Source organism: Jaculus jaculus, chromosome 8 (genome assembly GCF_020740685.1).
Source record: "Jaculus jaculus isolate mJacJac1 chromosome 8, mJacJac1.mat.Y.cur, whole genome shotgun sequence".
Classification (NCBI taxonomy): Eukaryota; Metazoa; Chordata; class Mammalia; order Rodentia; family Dipodidae; genus Jaculus; species Jaculus jaculus.
In genome coordinates, this window is record NC_059109.1 from 97437135 (window position 1) to 97456487 (window position 19353).

Genomic DNA, 19353 nt, shown 5'->3' on the forward strand with positions numbered 1-19353 from the left:
TTTCTCTGGAATCTGTTGTGATGTTACCTTGTTCATCTCTGATTTTATTAATTTGTGTCTCTTCTCTCTTTCTTTTGGTCAGATTTGCTAAGGGTTTATCAATCTTGTTTATCCTTTCAAAGAACCAACTCTTTGTTTCATTAATTCTTTGGATTGTTCTTTTTGTTTCTATTTCATTAATTTCTGCCCTAATCTTTATTATTTCTTCCCGTCTACTACTTTTTGGTTTGCCTTGTTCTTCTTTTTCCAAGGCTTTAAGGCGAAGCATTAGGTCGTTTACTTGCGACCTTTCTAATTTCTTAATATAGGCACTTAAGGCTATAAATTTACCTCTTAGAACTGCCTTCATTGTGTCCCAGAGATTTTGGTATGTTGTGTTCTCATTATCATTTGACTCTATAAATTTTTTGATTTCCTTTTTGATTTCTTCATTGACCCACTCATCATTTAGTAGTGTATTGTTTAGCTTCCATGATTTTGTGTATGCTCTGTAGCCTTTCTTGCTACTGATTTGTAGTTTAATTCCATTGTGGTCAGATAGAATGCAAGGAATTATTTCAATTTTCCTGAATTTGTTAAGATTTGCTTTGTGTCCTAATATATGGTCTATTTTAGAGAATGTTCCATGTGCTGCTGAAAAGAATGTATATTCTGCAGCCTTTGGATGAAATGTCCTGTATATATCTGTTAGGTCCATATCTTCTATGACCTCATTTAGTCCAGATGCCTCTCTGTTTATTCTTTCCCTGGATGACCTGTCAATTGATGAGAGTGGGGTGTTAAAGTCACCCACCACCACCGTGTTTGGTGTTATCTGTGACCTTAGTTCTAATAGTGTTTGTTTGACGAATTTGGGAGCCCCCATGTTAGGTGCATATATGTTTAGGATTGTAATGTCCTCCTGTTGGAGTGTGCCCTTAATCAATATAAAGTGACCTTCCTTATCTTTTTTGACTAACTTCGGACTAAAGTCCACCCTGTCTGATATTAGGATAGCAACCCCTGCTTGTTTTCTAGGCCCATTTGCTTGAAACACCGTCTTCCAACCTTTCACCCTAAGATAATGTCTATCCTTTGTAGAAAGGTGAGTTTCTTGAAGACAACAAATTGTAGGATCCTGCTTTTTAACCCAGTCTGCAAATCTATGTCTTTTCGTTGGGGCATTGAGACCGTTGATATTAAGAGATATTATTGAAAGGTGTGTATTTATGTTTGCCATTTGTGTGTGTGTGTGTGTGTGTTACTTGTTCTACCTGTGCTCTCTTCTGTTAACTGGTATTTGAGTATGGCTGGTTTTTTCTAGGTTCCTTATATGTGTGCTTTTCCTTTTGTTCAGCATGGAGGATTCTATCAAGTATTTTCTGTAGAGCTGGTTTTGTCTTCAGATATTCCTTTAACCTGCTTTTGTCATGGAATGTCTTTATTTCTCCATCTATTTGGATGGATAACTTTGCAGGATAAAGTAACCTTGGTTGACAGTTGTTATCTTTCAGAACTTGGAATATATCACTCCAGGCCCTTCTGGCTTTAAAAGTTTGTGTTGAATAATCTGCTGTAATCCTGATGGGCTTGCTTTTGTAGGTAACTTGATTTTTCTCTCTAACTGCTTTCAATATTTTTTCTTTGGTTTGTGTGTTTGGAAGTTTGAGTATAATGTGGCGAGGAGAGTTTCTTTCTGGGTTTTGTCTGGCTGGGGTTCTAAAGGCTTCCTGTATCTGTATTGGCACCTCTTTCCCAATTTGGGGAAAATTTTCCTCTATGATTTTGTTGAAGATGCCTACTATGCCTCTGGAGTGGAATTCTTCTCCTTCTACTATGCCCTGAATTCTTATATTGGATCTTTTCATAGTGTCCCGAATATCTTGAAATTCCCACTCATACTTTTGTATAAGTTTGTCTTTCTCTTTGTTGGACTGCATTAGGTCTGCCACCTGATCTTCTAGCTTAGATATTCTGTCTTCTCCCTCATCCATCCTACTGGTGAGATTTTCTACAGAGTTTTTTATTTCATTAACTGTGTTCTTCATTGCTAGTAATTCTGACTGGTTTTTCTTTATTATTTCTATTTCTCTATTTATGTCTTGTATTGCCTTCTTTATTTCATTAAATTGGTGTCCTGCCTCTTCTTTGATTCCTTTGATTTCCTCTTTGATTTCCTCTTTGATTTCTTCTTTGATTGTTTTCATGTGTTCTTTGACCTCTTTGAACATATTTATAATTATTCTTTTGAACTCTTTCTCAGGCATTTCCTCTAACTCTTTCTCACTGGAGGACATTTCTGATGCATTAATACTTTTAGGTGGATTTATATCGTCTTGCTTTTTAGTGTTTCTTGTGTTATAATGTATATATTTTTGCATCTTGGATTAAGTTAATGCTTGGATTTTCTAGCTAGCTGTGTATTCTTAGCTGTATCAATTGATTTGGTGTAATATATTTTCAGGGTAGGACCTTAAGGTATTAGGTGTGGCTCTTAAGACTTTCAGAGTATCTACAAAGATGTTCTTAGGGGTTGAGTTTCCCTGCTATAGGAGTATTCAAGCAGGCTGAGTGGAATAATATACTGGTAGATTCTAAAATTTAGCTAAACACTGTACCCATTCCATCAAAAACAGCCCCGAGTATGTATGCAAGAGTAGTTATTATAATGACCAGATCCTCTATCAACAAAGAGGTTTAGATTTCTGGTCTGTTGAGGTATCCAAGTCAGCTTGTGACCAAGTGAGACCCTTCCCTGGTGCAATCCCATTTACCTTGGGTGATTGTGGTCTCAGTCAAGTTGCTGCCTGGGTCGTCGGGCTGCTGTTCTGATTTCTGGAGCTGGGCACTTGCTTTTCCTACGGGGCAAACTGAGCTGCTGCCGCCGCCTCTGCAGCTGTTGTAGGCGCCACCCCCGGAGCCCCCACCGCTGCTGAAGCTGCCGTTGCCGTGTCCCCGAAGCCGCTGCTGCGGGATCTGTCACCGCTGCCGCTCCTGGGTCCGCTGCTGCTGGGGCCACTGGTACCGGTGCTGGAGCCGCTGAAGTTGCTGCCAAATTCTGCTCCTGCTTGGGTCCCGCCGTCAGCCCAAGTTGGCGTGGCCGGGTCCCGGGCCGCTGCTGTGTTCGCTGGAGCTGGGTTCAGGCGGCAGGGGAGGGGAGGGAGCCGCGCTGTTCTGGTTGTATCGTTTCTCCACGTGTGCTTTTACTTCGCGGTCTGCTCCTCCCTCCGTTGCTCGCTGCCGCTCTCCCCTCACGTTTCCCGAGTTGCGGAGAGCGCGGTGTGAGGGGCAAATCCCGCACCTGGCTTGTCCTGCGGCTCGAGCCGAGAGACCAGCGGTTTTTCTGCTGCTCCGCGGTTGCGGCGGGTAGCCGAGCGGCCCGGAGCCGCTGTTCCCGCCTGTGCAGGCTCTGGATGCTCTGGAACTCTTCTACTTCTCCGCTGCCGCCTCAACTTCCTATACACCTCACTTTTTAGTAAAAGTGTGTATTTTGCTGAGTTTTTTTTGGTCTTCCCCCCCCCAGGCTGTTTTGGCGTGGTACCTACGCCGCCATCTTAACCGGAAGTCCTATTATCTCTTAATAGACTGTTTCTGCTCAATTCCATGTTTGAAAGATGCGAGAGCCTGAAACTTACAGCAGATGCCTCCTGAGTCCTGTGAAATGCCAATATCAAGCTCACCACCTCGCAGTGTGGGAGGAAAAAATGGTTGCTACAGATGGCTCCTGAGGAACATGGGAAACAGATATAAAGTAGTAGGTTTCTGAGGGGCATAATCCTTGCTCATCACCCTGAAGCCACAAAAAAGCCACTGCAGAGAAGGAAGCACACACGTGATTATGCATGTAAAAGACAGATGATGAAGGAAAACACCAAAATTGAGACTTTTCTGTCAATTATTTTTATTTTCTTTATTGGAGAGAGTGTGGTGGGGGTAAGAGGCAGACAGGGAGAGAAAGTGATAATAGGCATGCCAGGGCCTCCTACCAGTGCAGATGAACTGTGCATCTGGCTTAATATGGGTACTAGGGAATCGATCCTAGGTCATCAGGCTTTTACTGCTAAGCCATCTCTCCAGCCCCAGATTCTTTACAATTTCAAAGTAGTTTGATTCATTTACCTAGGCTTATAGTCATTTATTGATAAGTTTGAAAATTAAGTTAGATGGTATCAAAAGAGAGACTAATGGAGAGAGGGAGGGGATATGACAGAGAGCAGAGTTCTGAAGGAGAAAGTGGGGGAAGGGAGGGAACTACCATGGTTTGTTGTCTGTAAGTACAGAAGTTGTTAATAAAAAATATGTATTAAAATAATAAAAATAAACTAAAAGTAAAAATTAAGTTAGTAAAAGTTTTTATTGTCAAATATATATAAGTGAGACAAAGACAGATAGAGAATCTATTGTGGAAGAAAATATAACCCAAGAAAAGCATTAAATTTGTCTAAAATTAGTGCTGGGGGTATGGCTCAGAGGAAACAGCACTTGCTGTGTAAGGGCAAGGACCTGAGTTCAGATCCCAGCACCCATGTAAATGAAGGGCAGGTGAGGCAGCCCACCGGTGGAACACTTGGGAGTTGGAAAGGGAATCTCTGGGGAAAGCTGGCTGCCTAGACTATCTGAATTCTCTGGTTCAAGCATGAGACTCTGCCTCAGTCAATAAAGTAGAGTCATTGAGGAAGATGCCAGATGCCAACTTCTAGCCTCCTCATTTGTGTGCACACAAGTGCACATGCACCCATACACATGTGCATCCACTCTAATGCAAAGACACATTTATGCATGCATATCACACACATTGAAATAAAATATTTTGAAAATCTCTAAAACTGAAGGAAAATGTTAATTGATCTATCTAGCGGGAAAACCATGTTCTAGAAAAATCATTACAGAAATATCAATAAATATGATAAATTAGAGAATTTGGCTATATACTGACACATATTATATCACTTAATATAAATCTAAAGCTTTTAGAAGAAAATGTGGTTGAATTTTTTATTATATTAAGATAAAAGATAAAACTCTGAAAGAAATTTGCAACATATTATATATAAAGAGAGGGATAACCTTCTTAATTTATGAAGAATGTATAAAAGCCAATGAGGGAAATCCCAATGGAGAAAATTGGTAAAATATAAAAACAGACAATAATGAGGAAATGGTAGGTTTCTCCTAGGAAAGCTTAAGAATACTCAGTGTTGGGAGGTACACATATATGACCCATAAATCCACTGAGTTTATCCTAGGTTCATGAAATTTTACCAATGTGATATATCCATGTATGCAATGAGATGTTAAGACATACTAAGAGAGAATGGAAAAGTGCTCAGTGATGAGTATTAAATGTGTATTTTAAGTATGTTTTAAACATAATATAGTCATTATGGTGTAATAATGATCTATGCATATATATTTTTATAGATACATTCTAAAGTATTAAATTATATTATAAAGATATTCATATAGAACATAAAAGACTTTGCTGCAGGAAATATGTTATGTAAAGCAAATATGAAGTATGGAGCATGGTGTGGTGGCACATGCTTTTAATCCCAGCACTTGGGAGGCAGAGGTAGGATAATCATTGAGTTCAAGGCCACCCTGAGAATACATAGTAAACTCCAGGTCAGCCTGGGCTAGAATGAAACCCTACCTCAAAAAAAAAAATTAAGAAATAAAATGAAAAGTATATATTATATGTAAAGAAAAGTTGAGAGGAGATGAGAGAATATGAATGAGGAGAAGACTGGGCAATGTACCTTGTGTTTTCTGGGAGGAGCAAAAGAAAATGAAACATGGGGATTTATCCAGGGTTATTTTCATTAACATTTTTTGCATGTGTGTGTATGTAGTGTGTGCAGTGTGGTACAGGCACATGTGTATGCAGAAGTGTGTGCCTCATGAATGTGCCTGTGGAGGCCAGAGAACGCTGGCTGTACCCCTCTCACCATGCACCCACGTATGTCCTTGAGACTGAGTCTCTTACTAACTTCAGAGCTTTCCTTTTTTGTAAGCCCTGGAGATTTTTTGTGCTCTGCTTAGCCTAGGACCTGAGATATAGGCTTGTTTGGCCATGCCAGCTGTTTACCTAGGTGCTGGAGAATTGATCCCAGTTAGTCTTGGGCCGTCAGCCCCTCATACTTGTACAAGAAGCATTCTCAGCCACCTGAGCCATCTCTGTAGCTCCCTACTTCAGCATTATAGAGCAGTTTGAAAGTATAAGTATTCTTCTTATTTGTTTAAATTATCACTTATTTAAAGACTATGCTACTTGAACTTTTTCTCTTTCCATTTAGAAAAAAAGGCATGCTTCTAGAAATTAGTACATGTCTCATTAAATTGTAATTCATTTCAGTTAATTGAGTCTTCATAAAACATGAAGCTCTCAATAACAACATGGGCTGGAGAGATGGCTTAGCGGTTAAGCGCTTACCTGTGAAGCCTAAGGACCCCAGTTCGAGGCTCGGTTCCCCAGGTCCCACGTTAGCCAGATGCACAAGGGGGCGCACGCGTCTGGAGTTCATTTGCAGAGGCTGGAAGCCGTGGCACGCCCATTCTCTCTCTCTCCCTCTATCTGTCTTTCTCTCTGTGTCTGTCGCTCTCAAATAAATAAATAAAAAATTTAAAAAAAAATAACAACAAAACTTAAATTCAAATAAGAGAACTGACAGTGAGAGGGGAGGGAGGAAGGAGGCAGATAGAGAAAAAATGGAAAAGGAAAGGGAGGAGAGGAGCATTACTGGAGGTAAAAACTGAAAATGCCTTTATATTCAAGACAGTGTATTAAAAGCAGCTGGCTTATTTTGAGTGAAGTTAAGTAATTTAAGCATTAACCTTTACCACCAACAACAAAATACTAAGCCATTCTAGAACCAACACCCAAGGTTGTGCTCAGACCTACACAAGCCCAGTCATGGCAAATGTATATCCATACTGAACACCCACACATACATAGGTTAAAAATAATTCATTCTTAGCACTTATAGTTTGCTAACAAACAAAAATTTTAGTAATAAAAGCCATACACATGTTATGAAAGTTCATATCTGAAAGTTGATTCTTTAGTGGCAGACAAATTTATCATTAAAAACTTGAAGAGTCTTTTCAAAACAAAGAGGGGGGTAACATTTTATTTTTATACTTAAATGCCTGCCATCTAGAGTATATGGAAGCTAATTATGAATAAAGAGTAATAAAAGAAAACTGCAATACTGACAAGCAGTAGTGTTTTCTGAGATTTCTGTCTTATGGTATGAGAATGACTTTAAAGATAATTTTCCAAGGTTTTGGTATACAGAGTATAAAAATCCATTTGTTTTAGTACAACTTAGTGCAGTTGGAGATTCAGCCTCTCTTCCTCTCCTGTCCTATGTTTACACTGACACTCTCTGTCCTTGCTCATTAAGTTCATCTTTGATCTCTTTTCACAGAGCTGCATTTAGATTCAAGACCTAGATAGGGAACTTGACAGTCTAGGGCAAAAGTGCAGTTTGATTGAGCTCATCTCCCCTAATAAGCAGTAGTTGAAAAAGAACTAGTCTCATAAGCTCTAAACTGGTGTGTATGCATGCAGAGCCCCCTGAACTCTAAGCCCAGTTTTCAGCCATGTTAGCACCCTTATGAAGTCAATAAAGTTTAACTTCAGAGGATTGTAGGGAGAGTTGAATTCATCATTTCTAATAATTTCTGTATGAACTACTTATTGTCTGGTAGATGATATTAGGCAATGTAGAACTTTACATATTTATTATCAGATACTAACAAATTAGGCAAAAATACAAGCTTGTGACTTCGTGGATATAATTCTTATTTTAAAATATGGGTACACCAAGGCCTCCTGACACTGCAAAGGATTCCAGCTGCATGTGCCACTTTGTGTGTCTAGCTTTACATGGGTACTGGGGAATTGAACCTGGGCCATCCAGCTTTGCAACCAAGCACATTTAGCCATTGAGACATCTTACCATCCCTCATGACTAAAATTCTTATGGGACAAAATTAAGAAATAAAATTTTAAAACGTGAAAATTCAAGAAAATAATATAATTCTGTGTTTTCAAGAAATTTAACCACATGGAAAGCAAGTATACACAGAATGAGTTGATTTAAGTGGACATGTGATAGATCTCACATTACTATATTGTCTTCCAAGTGTCTGTAAATGACATGTTGGAAAATCCATTCTAGAACATTGTGTTATGTTTTAAAAAGCAGACAATATTATGTCTTTAGAGAAAAATCAACAATTTCTTTAACCTATGCAATAAAATAATCACTCTTCACACAAATGCTTAAAGTAAAATAAAAGCCTCAAAAATAAAAAAAAAAATAGGAACTGAGTCTATTACAAATATATTAAGCATGCTAGATTTCTATCTATAAAATAAAGCTAAATATCCAACCAGCTTGAACCTTAGCTTGGAAAAAATATCAATTCATGTATGTGTATGTGTGTGTGTGTGTGTGTGTATGTGTGTGTGTGTGTACACCTGTTTGTCCATGAGGATGCCAGAGGACAACCTGGGTGTCATTCCTCATTCCTAGAGCACCATCCATCTTTTATAAGACAAGTTCTCTCATTAGCCTGGAATTTTCCTAACAGGTTAGACTGACTGGCCAGCAAGATCTAGGGATCTGCCGCTCCTGACCTCCAAGCTCAGTGATCACAAGCACGCTCCATGTCATTGGCTTTCTTGTGCACAGTCTGGGGCTTCAACTAAGGTCATCATGCTTGCACAGCAGGCACTTTACATCACCCCATATCGCATCATTTGTTTTAATCACAAATGCTAGCATCAACTACAGCTGCACCAAACAGTACAGGCAGCATGTCAGGCTCTGAGATGAGTGTTGGTCTCATCCCCATCAGAAGTACTTGTCCATAAAGCATATTCTTCCTGGGGTAAAAAGCACAAACAGGACAGGCAACAATGCAATTGGACAAACACATCCCAAGTCTTGTCTTGGCTCAGTTCTGCTGACATCTCATGACCTAAAACAAATTTCATGCCCAACTCATAAAGAAACAATGAAAATGGACTTTCAAAAGAGTGTCAGGTAGGAAGTGAATATTTCTGAGTAATCAAATTATTATATTAATAGTGAAAGTGGACCATAGATGTGGCAATATTTGGCACCGTGATTCAAGGTTTCATTTAGGTTAATAACAAGTTTAATTCAATACAGTTGAATCCAACCAGACTCTAATCTCTTTCCCTATCTTATCACCTATGTAAGAGCATATTCTGAGAAATAATTATTAGTCATTCTTCATTGTGAGTTTACTGTCGACAATAATCTGAGAAGAAATATCTTGGAGGTTCCTCCATGTTTATGTAGTTAAAAATCTGGTTAACTGTATTCTGTATACATGGTGGTATCTTTTCTTCTATTATGAGACCTACTTCATTTATCACTTTTTTAAAATATAATGCCACTGACCTACAAAAGGTTGCTATAATCGAAGCTTTGAAGAGAACAGTGGCCGTTGGTAATTGAAAATGAAAATGGCACTGAATGGCCCAGACTCTATTTCAGCATCTTTTATCTCCTGCTAGGAGCCCTGAAATATACCTCTTGTTTGTGTTTCAAGAAGTAGCAATCAAAATGGGGGAGGGTCAGGCAAACTGAAATAAATAGAAAAAAGAAGCAATTTTTGTTTTTATCAGATTCTGTTGTCTGTGTAAAATGGACTCATTTCTCGAGGACACTCGGTTGCCTTGCTCAGCAGGATAGAAGCTGTCAGGATAACAGTAGTGGCCCATCACGTCAGAAAACAGATGTCTGTTGTTCTCCCCTTTCCCTCCACACACAAACGAACATTCAAACACAAAGAAACATGCCAGTGCAATACATGTGAACTCACCACATGCACATATATGCACATATCATGCCCACATATGGTGTTAAACACTTTTATCAGGGCCTTTGAAAGCAGTTCGAACAGAAAATACCTCCCTCTGCTCCATGTGCACAGCCACCACTTGGGTTTCTCCTTTTCTTCTTCCAATTGTGGATCTCAATCCCGCTGTTGCATATCATGCTAATCTCTGCCAGCACAGGCTTCACCCACTTGCCTTGTAAAATAACCAGGTCAAAAAATCCCAGGCATAGGACACACCATTTAAAAGCTTATGCTGATTCTCCTTTTGGAGTTGCTTTCTTTAACTCTTTCTCTTTTGTCATGTTCTGAGAACTATTTTGTACCCTGCCTCCTTTTCACTGAACACTGTTGAATAGACTAGCATCCCGCCAGTTTGATAAAAAGCTCTCCACGTTGCCCCATCCCAGTCTCACCAGGTCTGCCATCATTGATTATCTCAGGAATTCTCTCTCAAAGTCCTTCCACTCTGATGCAGTTACCTCCACATCCCATCAACAAGAACCCTAGTGAAAAATTCAAGGAATTAAGTAATATATAAACAGAGGTAGATCACCTAATGTTCTTTCATAATAATCACATCATATTCAACATAATGCTAATACTATATTTTCTTTAATTCTGATGTCATCACAGAGAGATAAAGATCAGAACATTTTATAATCATTTTACTAGTGAAGAAGCTAAGGCTTTAGTAAACTTTGTGGAAATCATTTTAAAAAAAATCAGTGACTAACCAAGATGCCTCTGTCACATGTCTGTTTGTATCTTGTTCATTTTCTACTGGGTTTCCTGATGTTTTTATATATGTACTTTATTTTGTATATTTGTTCGTTATTCTGTACAAGAATTCTGCGTACTCTCTTAATGATGTGTTTTGATAGGCTTATGTTGCTAATTTTAACAGTTTGCATATATCCAGTCTTTTATCTAATGATTAGTGCTATGTTCTCTGTAAAAATGTATTTAATACTGAAAAGGTCTTTTTTCCATGTTCCCTTTACAAATTAGTTTTATGGGCTATAGAAATGGCATGGGTTTAATTCTCCCATATCCACATAAAGCCAGATACACTGAGTGGTGCATACATCTGGAGTTATTTGCAGAGACCCTGGCATGCCAATTCTCCCCCTCTGTCTCTCTGTCCCTCTCTCTCTTTGTCCCCCCTCCTGTCCTCACAAATAAATACATTTTAAAAATACTATGCTATTTTGCTTAAGAATACTGAATTTCAAATACAAATTTGAAAGCATCTGGGTTGGGTATGGAGAATCGGACTGGAAATATTTTCCTTTATTAATTTAGTACAACTCAAAGTCTCTAGATTTTATTTATCAATTTTTTTTGAAAACTCATCTACAAGTCTTCATTGTTACTATTTTAAGGCTAATGCACTTGTCTTAAGAGCCTTGCTTTTCATCTGTCTTAAAAGGAGTGAACTATGACTTTTGTTTTACATTAATTTTGCTTATTATTCTGACACCTTTGAAACAGTGATTTGATATTATATCCATTAATTTTGGAAGATTAGTATCCATTATTTCTTGAAGTATTGGTTTTGCCCATTATACAAAGACCCACATGCATAAACACAAAGGAAGTCCCTTCTTCAACATAATTCTCCAGCTGATCTTTTGAGTTATATATTTCTTGGTCCTAAAATTTTAACTGACTTTAATACTGTACAGTTCTCTGATAAACTTCTTTGCTATGATAGTTACTCAATGTAGCATCCAATTTCTTAGAGATTATTTTAAAATTTTATTGTACTTTTAAAAGGCTATCTGTAATATTTTGTTTTTATTCTCTTTTCAGTAATTTGTTCTTGTTCTTTTGGAATGTCAGGAAATTTTTTATTGAATGCTGGACACTATGTTTGAAAAATTGTAAGGATTACTTGAGTGCTTTTACTCTTTCTCCACAAAGGATTTATTTTTGCTTTCAAACGACAGTAGGACAAGATAGAGAAATACAGCACAAGCAGGAATTTTTTTCATTACATACTGGAATAAGGCTTTGTAAATGTTATTATCCAGTTTGTGAATGTCTTGAGTTCATCTTTGTTCCCAGAGTATAACCCTTCAAGGGATCCCCAAAATCTTGAGGTACTTGTCAGGATATTTCTTCCTTGGTGGCCCTGACTTAAGTTTTGCCTTTCACTGACCTGCAAAGACACCTGAAACCTCTCAAGTTCAATTTGTTGGCACATGTGGGATACCACTGTCTTAAATCTCTTTGAATTTGTGCTGCATTCAGACTTTCTGGCACCTTTATTAATTTTTTTGAGTTATGGATATAGTGTGTATGTGGCCATGATGGTACCATCATTAACCTTCTCCCTGTCATCCCCCCTATAGATTGTGGGTGTTACATTGTGGGGGTGGCCATCAGTTACAGGGGAGAGGCAATGTCTCTGTGCATAATGACCCAACTTATGGCTCTAACAATCTTTCCGCACCCTCTTCCACGAATATCCCTGAGCCATTTGGAGTTCATTTCAGGTCTATTTCAGTGACAGGAGGTCTTTGGAGTCTCTGTGTCTCTGGATATCTGATTTGGTAGGAATTGGTGCTCTCTGTGTCTGTCTCCTTCACCCTTGTGCAGATACCATGTTCACTGAGAAAGCAGGTCTTGCTTATTTCCCCATTAAATCTATGGCTTCAGTTGGTGCCCTGGTGAGGTGACATGGGCTGATTCTCTCCTCAGGTTCTGTATCCATATGAAAAAGAGAAGTAAATTCTCCAATGGAGAGTGAGGTCATTGCAGGATACATGGATACTTATTCTTATTTTAGAAAGAATTTAATAGGTGTAGGCCCTCTTGTAGCCCACTATTTGTGGGAGCTTGGTATTGGAGAGTGGGCTCGTTTTTGGATATAGTTCTGACTTGTTTCCCCATTCCAGGTATAGGTTCCATTCCACTGAGTAGATCTTCTAGCCAAATCAAGAGCAGTTGGTAACCCACCATGGCTGTGTGCCACTATTGCACTTCTGTAAGCATCACATCAGGTTGATTGCTGTTGAATAGTTTAGACCACAAGTTGCTTAGACAGATATTTGTCAATTTTCCCCAGTCACTCATGTAACACCTTCTGGCATTAGACAAGCTAACTGTCTGGGGACTGATTCTTCCAGTTTCCAGCCAAGTCACTCTATGTTCCATCCCAACAGCATATGGTGACTTTAGCAGTAGGGTCTTACCATTAACTTTTGGTGGACCATCAAGTACTCTGATAGAATTCTGTCTTCTTTTGGGAAACCTTGTAGGTCTCTCTGATCAACAGCTCATTGTGGATTTTTTTTTTTTTTTTTTTGAGGTAGGGTCTCACTCTAGCTCAGGCTGACCTGGAATTCACTACAGAGTCTCAGAGTGGCCTTCAACTCATGGTGATCCTCCTATCTCTGCCTGCTGCATGCTAGGATTAAATGTGTACACCATAACACCTGGCTTTAATGATTTTTTATTGTATTTATTTATTAGAGAGAGTATTACATAGAGAGAGAATGGGCACACCAGGGACTGTAGCCACTGCAAAGAAACTGCAGACTCATTTATTACCTTGTGCATCTGGCTTATGTGGGTTCTTAGGCTTCACAGGCAAGTGCCTTAACCATTGAGCCCCTGATAATTTTTATTAGTCTGCCCAGTGCTTCCAGCTGTTCTTGGTAGGATAATTTGTATCACCGTAACCAACCTTAGGCAGAAATCTCATCTTCACTATTACTTTCATAATTATCAAAGTGAATCATTTCACTTGAGATAGGACTTTTTTCTTCCATTATGAACTATTAAGTCTCTTACAAATGTTTCTATTAATTTGTGGACCTTCATTGCTATTTATAGAAGTTTGTTATACATTAATGATATTGTCTACAGCAAAGGTGAAAATATATTGTTCAGTTGTGGCTCTTCTGTTTATAAAATGCAGAACTTCACAACCGTGCATGCCATCCTTGCACAGGTGTCATGCTAACCCTCTCTGTATAATCCCAATCTTACTATACACGCTGCAGAACCAAGCACAGTAGCTTTTGCCTAAAGCAAAATCAATTTTCTTCTCTTCAAAGGTTAAACTCTCACACACATGCACACAGACGCTAGACTTAAATTGCATGATGTGATTATTCCATGTTCTGTCTTTTATGCTACCAGATTTCTAATTTGAGAAACTATCTATGTATTAATTGTCTCATAAATCAAAGAAAACAGAAGACAGACCTAATGTATTCAAGCAACTGAACCCACTGCTTCCTCCTTGAAACTTCTCTGCAAAAGTTGAATCCCAGAGGATAAGGAAGGATGAGAATAGAGTAGTCAATCCACTGTTGTAATCCTCTCTAAATCAGGACTACCTTTTTTTCTTTCAGATCCAGGTGAGGATGAGGACAGACCAACAGTGGCTGTGACAAGCCCATCCAGCAACATAGAAAACAATGCTGCAAGTCCTGATGGTAAGTCCTATGTGCAAGCTGGGAATCCAGCATATCTTCTGTGTGTAAACTAGGATGAAAGGGTCTATTCTGTGCATCAACAGATTTTCCCAGAACAAAGCAAATTTCAAAAGCCAAATTAACCTAGGAAATATATTTTTTAAGTGGCAGCCATTTTTTCAGCACTGGCTTGTAGAGACAGCTAACAGGCCTTGGCATTCTTCACAATATTGAGGACACAATGTATAATGTCAAGGTAAATCTGAAATTTCTCTGGAGAATGTCACCGAAATGTCACATACTTCTTATAGGTAGCACTGTCATTGTTCTACTCCGCGTTTGGGACCTAGATTATTCTTGGACCTGTGTCTTCACCTCACTGCTTCACATCTGATATCTTGGCCACAAACATAACGATGCTCTAAGAGAACTTCAACATAAGTCTATGGAAGCCTTTCCTTACCCCCATCACTTTTTGATGGCAACTAAGGGTTCTAAATCTAAGTCACATTAATCTCTCCTTGACCCTCCACAGCCATGCTGCCCTCTGAGATATTATTGTTTGTAATATAGAAATAACTGTCAGGAGATACGATTTAATAACTATTCAGTCATAGGTTAGAAAAACCAGAATGGCTCAACTGATCTAAAATTTATTGATTTTTAGTGATGCAAAAACATAAAATTTCACATATTAATAGAATCTCATGTTATGTTACAGCACACATATACATCACATGTTTAAATCAGGTTTCTTATCTTCTCATTCTTATCTTCTCAAATATTGATCACTTCTTTATTATGGAAACTGCCAAACTATAACACTTTTTGGCTCTTTTTATTAGAGACAGAGGGAGGTAGAATGAGAGAGAATGGGTGCACCAGGGCCTCTAGCCACTGCAAACGAACTCCAGATGCATGTGCTACCATGTGCATCTGGCTTACATGGCACCTAGAGAATCAAACTTGGGTCCTTAGACTTCTCAGGCATGTGCCTTAGCCACCAAACCATCTCTCCAGACCTCAAACTATAACTTTTTATCATGTACAGTATCCAATCTCATTTGTGTATTTTTCACTTTTGTGTTCTATACATTTTACAGTATTTGCCAAAATATTGTCCTTGCCAATGTCCTGGAATGTTTCCTCTATTTTCATTTAGTAGTTTCAGTTATATATTTGAGTCTTTAATACATCTTTTTAACGAATGAGAAACAGGGGTCTAGTTTCCTTCTCTGAATTTTCATGGCACCATGTAGTGAAAAGACTATCTTTTGTCTTGTGTAAGGTCTTAGCACCTTCTAGGCCCTCTGCTTGGTTCCATTAGAGTTCCTGTGTCTATGCCCAAACTATACTGTTACGGTAACTACAGTTTGTATTATGTTTTGAGGTTAGTGTAATACCTCCTGCTGTGTTCCTTTTGGTCAATACAGTATTGGAGCTTTAGAATTTTTGTGGTTTTACACTGTTACTTTTTGTGAGGGGGTGGAATGGAAAAATTGGAGGTTTGGAAGAGAAAGGAGCAGAGACAAAACAAGGAGTGGTTTATTAACAAGGGTTAATAAGGCCACCCATATGCAATGTGGCAGGAGTGCTGGCAAAGAGTTCCAAAAGCACCCACTAAACACCAGGATTTCCCCTCTGAAACTTTCAAGGGGGTGGGGGTTCTGCATCAGAAGTTAGGCCCTTATAACCTTAAGTTAAGAAGCAACCTGTACTATGAGGAGAATCATGGACATTGGATGAGAAGTAAGGTTCTTAATATGTAATTCCACGTCAGCTGTCTCCAGCCTGGAAGACGGAGATAGGAGAGGATTTGGGAACTGCTGTCACTACAGGCGTTTGCCAGCTCTCACAGCTGCTGTGCCCGTAGAGAGGCAGATGCAGGTGGGTGCAGACTGAGCAGCCCGAGAAGGCTAGAGCTCTAATGCATATAAATTTTAGAATTGCTTTTTCTAGCTGTATGAAGAATATCATTCTGTATTTTGATAGGAATTAAATTGAATACTTAAATCACTTTGGGTAGTATAGACATTTTAATAGTATTGATTCTTCCAGTCTGTGAACAGACTACCATCAATGTTTTATAATTTTCATCATAGAAGTCCTTAACCTCTTTGGTTACATTTCTTTCTAGGCATGGTTTTGATAATTATCGTATAATGGAATTTTTCTTGTTTTGTATATAAGTTAATTCATTAATAACATATAACAAAGCTATAACCCTGGGATCAATCCCATTGTATATAATTTGTTCACTTTGGAGGTGGATCTGGTTTGCTGGCATTTTGTTTTGTTCAGTATTTTACATCTGTGTTTATCAAGGATAATGTCCTATAGTTTTCTTTTTCTTTTTCTTTTTTTTTTTTTTCCCTCTGTGTATGTGATTATCTGCTTTTCATATGAGAGTAATGCTGGCTTTACAGAATAAGCTTGGAAGAGTTCCTTCCTCTTCTATTTCTGAAATAATATGAACTAACATTAGTTGTTATTCCTGCATTGGACAGAATCCATCCATAAAGTTGAATGGGTGAAGCTGAGCTTCTCTTTGATGGAGGACTTTATTACTGATCCAATCTCATCATTTGTTATTGGTCGGTTGCAGTCCGGTTCGCATTGCTGTTAGAAATCACCCAACCAAGAGCAGCTTCTGGGAAAAAGAGATTTATTTTGGCTTACAGGCTCAAGGGGAAGCTCCACGATGGCAAGGGAAAATGATGGTATGAGCAGAAGGTGGACATCACCCCCTGGCCAACATAAGATGGACCACAGCAACAGGAGGGTGTGCCAAACACTGGCATGGGGAAACTGGCTATAAAGCCCTTAAGCCCGCCCCCAACAATATACTCCCTCCAGGAGGCATTAATTCCCAAATATCCATCAGCTGGGGAGCTAGCATTCAGAACACCTAAATTTATGGGGGACACCTGAATCAAACCACCACATTGTCTTTTCTGTTTCTTCATAATTCAGTCTTGATACTCTAATGATCTTTTTATCTCTCCACTATAGTTATAATGCCTCCCTTTCGATCTCAGATTGTATTTGTTAGCCAACAGTCCATTCTCTTATCTTTTCACAGAACGAGATCCTTCTTGGAATATATTTTGCATTGCTTTGTTAGTCTTGGCTTCTTCATTTTTGTCTTCACTGATATTTACTTGTCCATCTTTTTACTTGAGCATAGTTTATTCCTACTTTCTCAGTCTTGGAGATGTAGCAGTAAGTTGTTTGAGACATTCCAAAATGTTCTTTGGATGCTGGAATTAGTTATTATGAATTCCCACTTTAGTGTTACATTTGCTGTGTCTTACATGTTTCACTGTTACATTTCCATGGTTTGAGAAATTGTGATATTTTCCTCTATCCATTGAATGTTCAAGTATCTGCTGTATTTTTATAGTTTCCAAAGGTTTTGTTTCTCGTGACTTTTAGTTTTATTAAGCTGTGAGCAGAAAAAATATTTGATATGATTTCAGTTTTAAAAATTTTGTTAGTATGTTTTGTGACTGATCAAGTATCATGGACAATGTTTCACATGTGGTGAGAAAAATATATATTTGACAGCTATTAAAATATTATACAGATGTCTGCTAGGGCCTTTAGTCTGGGTCTTTAGTCTATTATTTTTTGACTTTCCGCTTAGATTTTCCATTACTGGAAGTGTGGGGCTAGATGCCAATAGTTTTTGAGGTCTTTACCAACTTAGGTCAACTAGTATTTCCTATACACCGTTGAGTGCTCCAACTTTAGGTATAGATCTATTTAGAAATCTGTACTCTTTCTAAGTTAATCCCTTTGTTATTATAAAATAACATTCCTAGCCTCTTTTTGTAAGTCTATTTTATGTGCTATAAGTATTATCATTCCTGCTTTCTTTTGTTTTCCTTTGACATGGAATCTTTTATTCCATCTATTTATTGTCAGCATATGCATGCCTTTAGCAATGAGTGAGTTTCTTCTAACCAACATACAGTTAGGAAATATGTTTTAATCCATTCAGTTATTCTATATCTTTGAATTGGAGAATTTAATCCATTTACATCCAAAATAATTATTGATAGGTAAGGCCATGGTGCAGCCGTTATATTTTCCCATCTGAATTGCACTACCTTCCTTACTCTTACAGTCTCCTTTTGTGGTCAAATGATCTACTCTCAGAGACTGTTTGCATTCCTTGCTTACTTTTGCTCTGTCATAAATTTTTGTATTGTAGTTAAATTGATACAAAAAGGTTTTATGATTGTAGCAAGCTATTTTGAGGTAATAGTAACTATGCAACCATAAAAGACAAATGATGAAATATAATATGCTACTAAGGCTGGCTTGCCATCAAGGTGGCTTACTGTAATTCTAGCCTTTAGGAGGTAGAGGCAGGAGAATCAGGAATTCAAAGATAGACATCCAAGTTTGTCAAAATGCACTGTTAATTTTATTTTTTCAAAAATAAATAGGATTGTATAAACAGTCCTGTCCCCACAATACCCTCTCTGGTGCCAGGGTAAGCCAAATGCTTTATCCAGTTACCAGCCTGTGATGAATTATCAGTGCACAGTCACTGTTGATAGACTATTCCAGGCTCCTATGGCCACCAATGCTGTCAAGATATGTTATACACTAGGCCCACAATCCTCCTAGTCCAACATGGAGGTAGGTGTAAGCCTCATATTGCTTTGAGTTGCTGATTGGTAAGTTTGTGGCCCAGGACTTCTGCAAGCAGCCACAGAGAATGTTGGATGAAGTAGACGTCAATAGTTCTGTCTGCTCCTAGCACTGATGATCTTTCGGAGGTCCTTTCTATGGCCAAGCATGGGGATGACAGCCATTGGGATATGGCCTGTGCTGGTGAGGTCTATGCTTACTGCCCTGTCCTACCACCTACAATGTGGTCTGTACTATCCTGTTGCCCAAGGTTGGAGTAGTATTGGTCAAGGCAATCTTTTGGCCACTTTGCCAAGGTATGATGTGCCTATCTCTTAGTGGCAAAGATAAGCATAGTTGGATGTGCCAGGAGCCATGCAACAGCTGATAGTGACACAGGCCAAAATAAAGGGCCATCCATGCC

At 38.6% G+C, this 19353-nt stretch overlaps 1 protein-coding gene and 1 non-coding gene across 6 annotated transcripts in view; one reads left to right on the top strand and one right to left on the bottom strand.

Annotated features, from left to right (window-relative positions):
• The window catches only part of Macrod2 (mono-ADP ribosylhydrolase 2), a 2207522-nt gene that overhangs the window by 2178247 nt on the left and 9922 nt on the right, over positions 1–19353 (top strand). For all 5 annotated transcript variants that reach the window (XM_045156295.1, XM_045156298.1, XM_045156294.1 and 2 more), the window contains one exon: positions 14226–14309. In XM_045156295.1, the coding sequence (XP_045012230.1) occupies positions 14226–14309 (84 nt within the window). The remainder of the gene's footprint in view (positions 1–14225; positions 14310–19353) is intronic.
• On the bottom strand, positions 13775–13881 carry LOC123463146. The gene has a single exon (XR_006638754.1). It is a non-coding gene; the product is annotated as a U6 spliceosomal RNA (small nuclear RNA).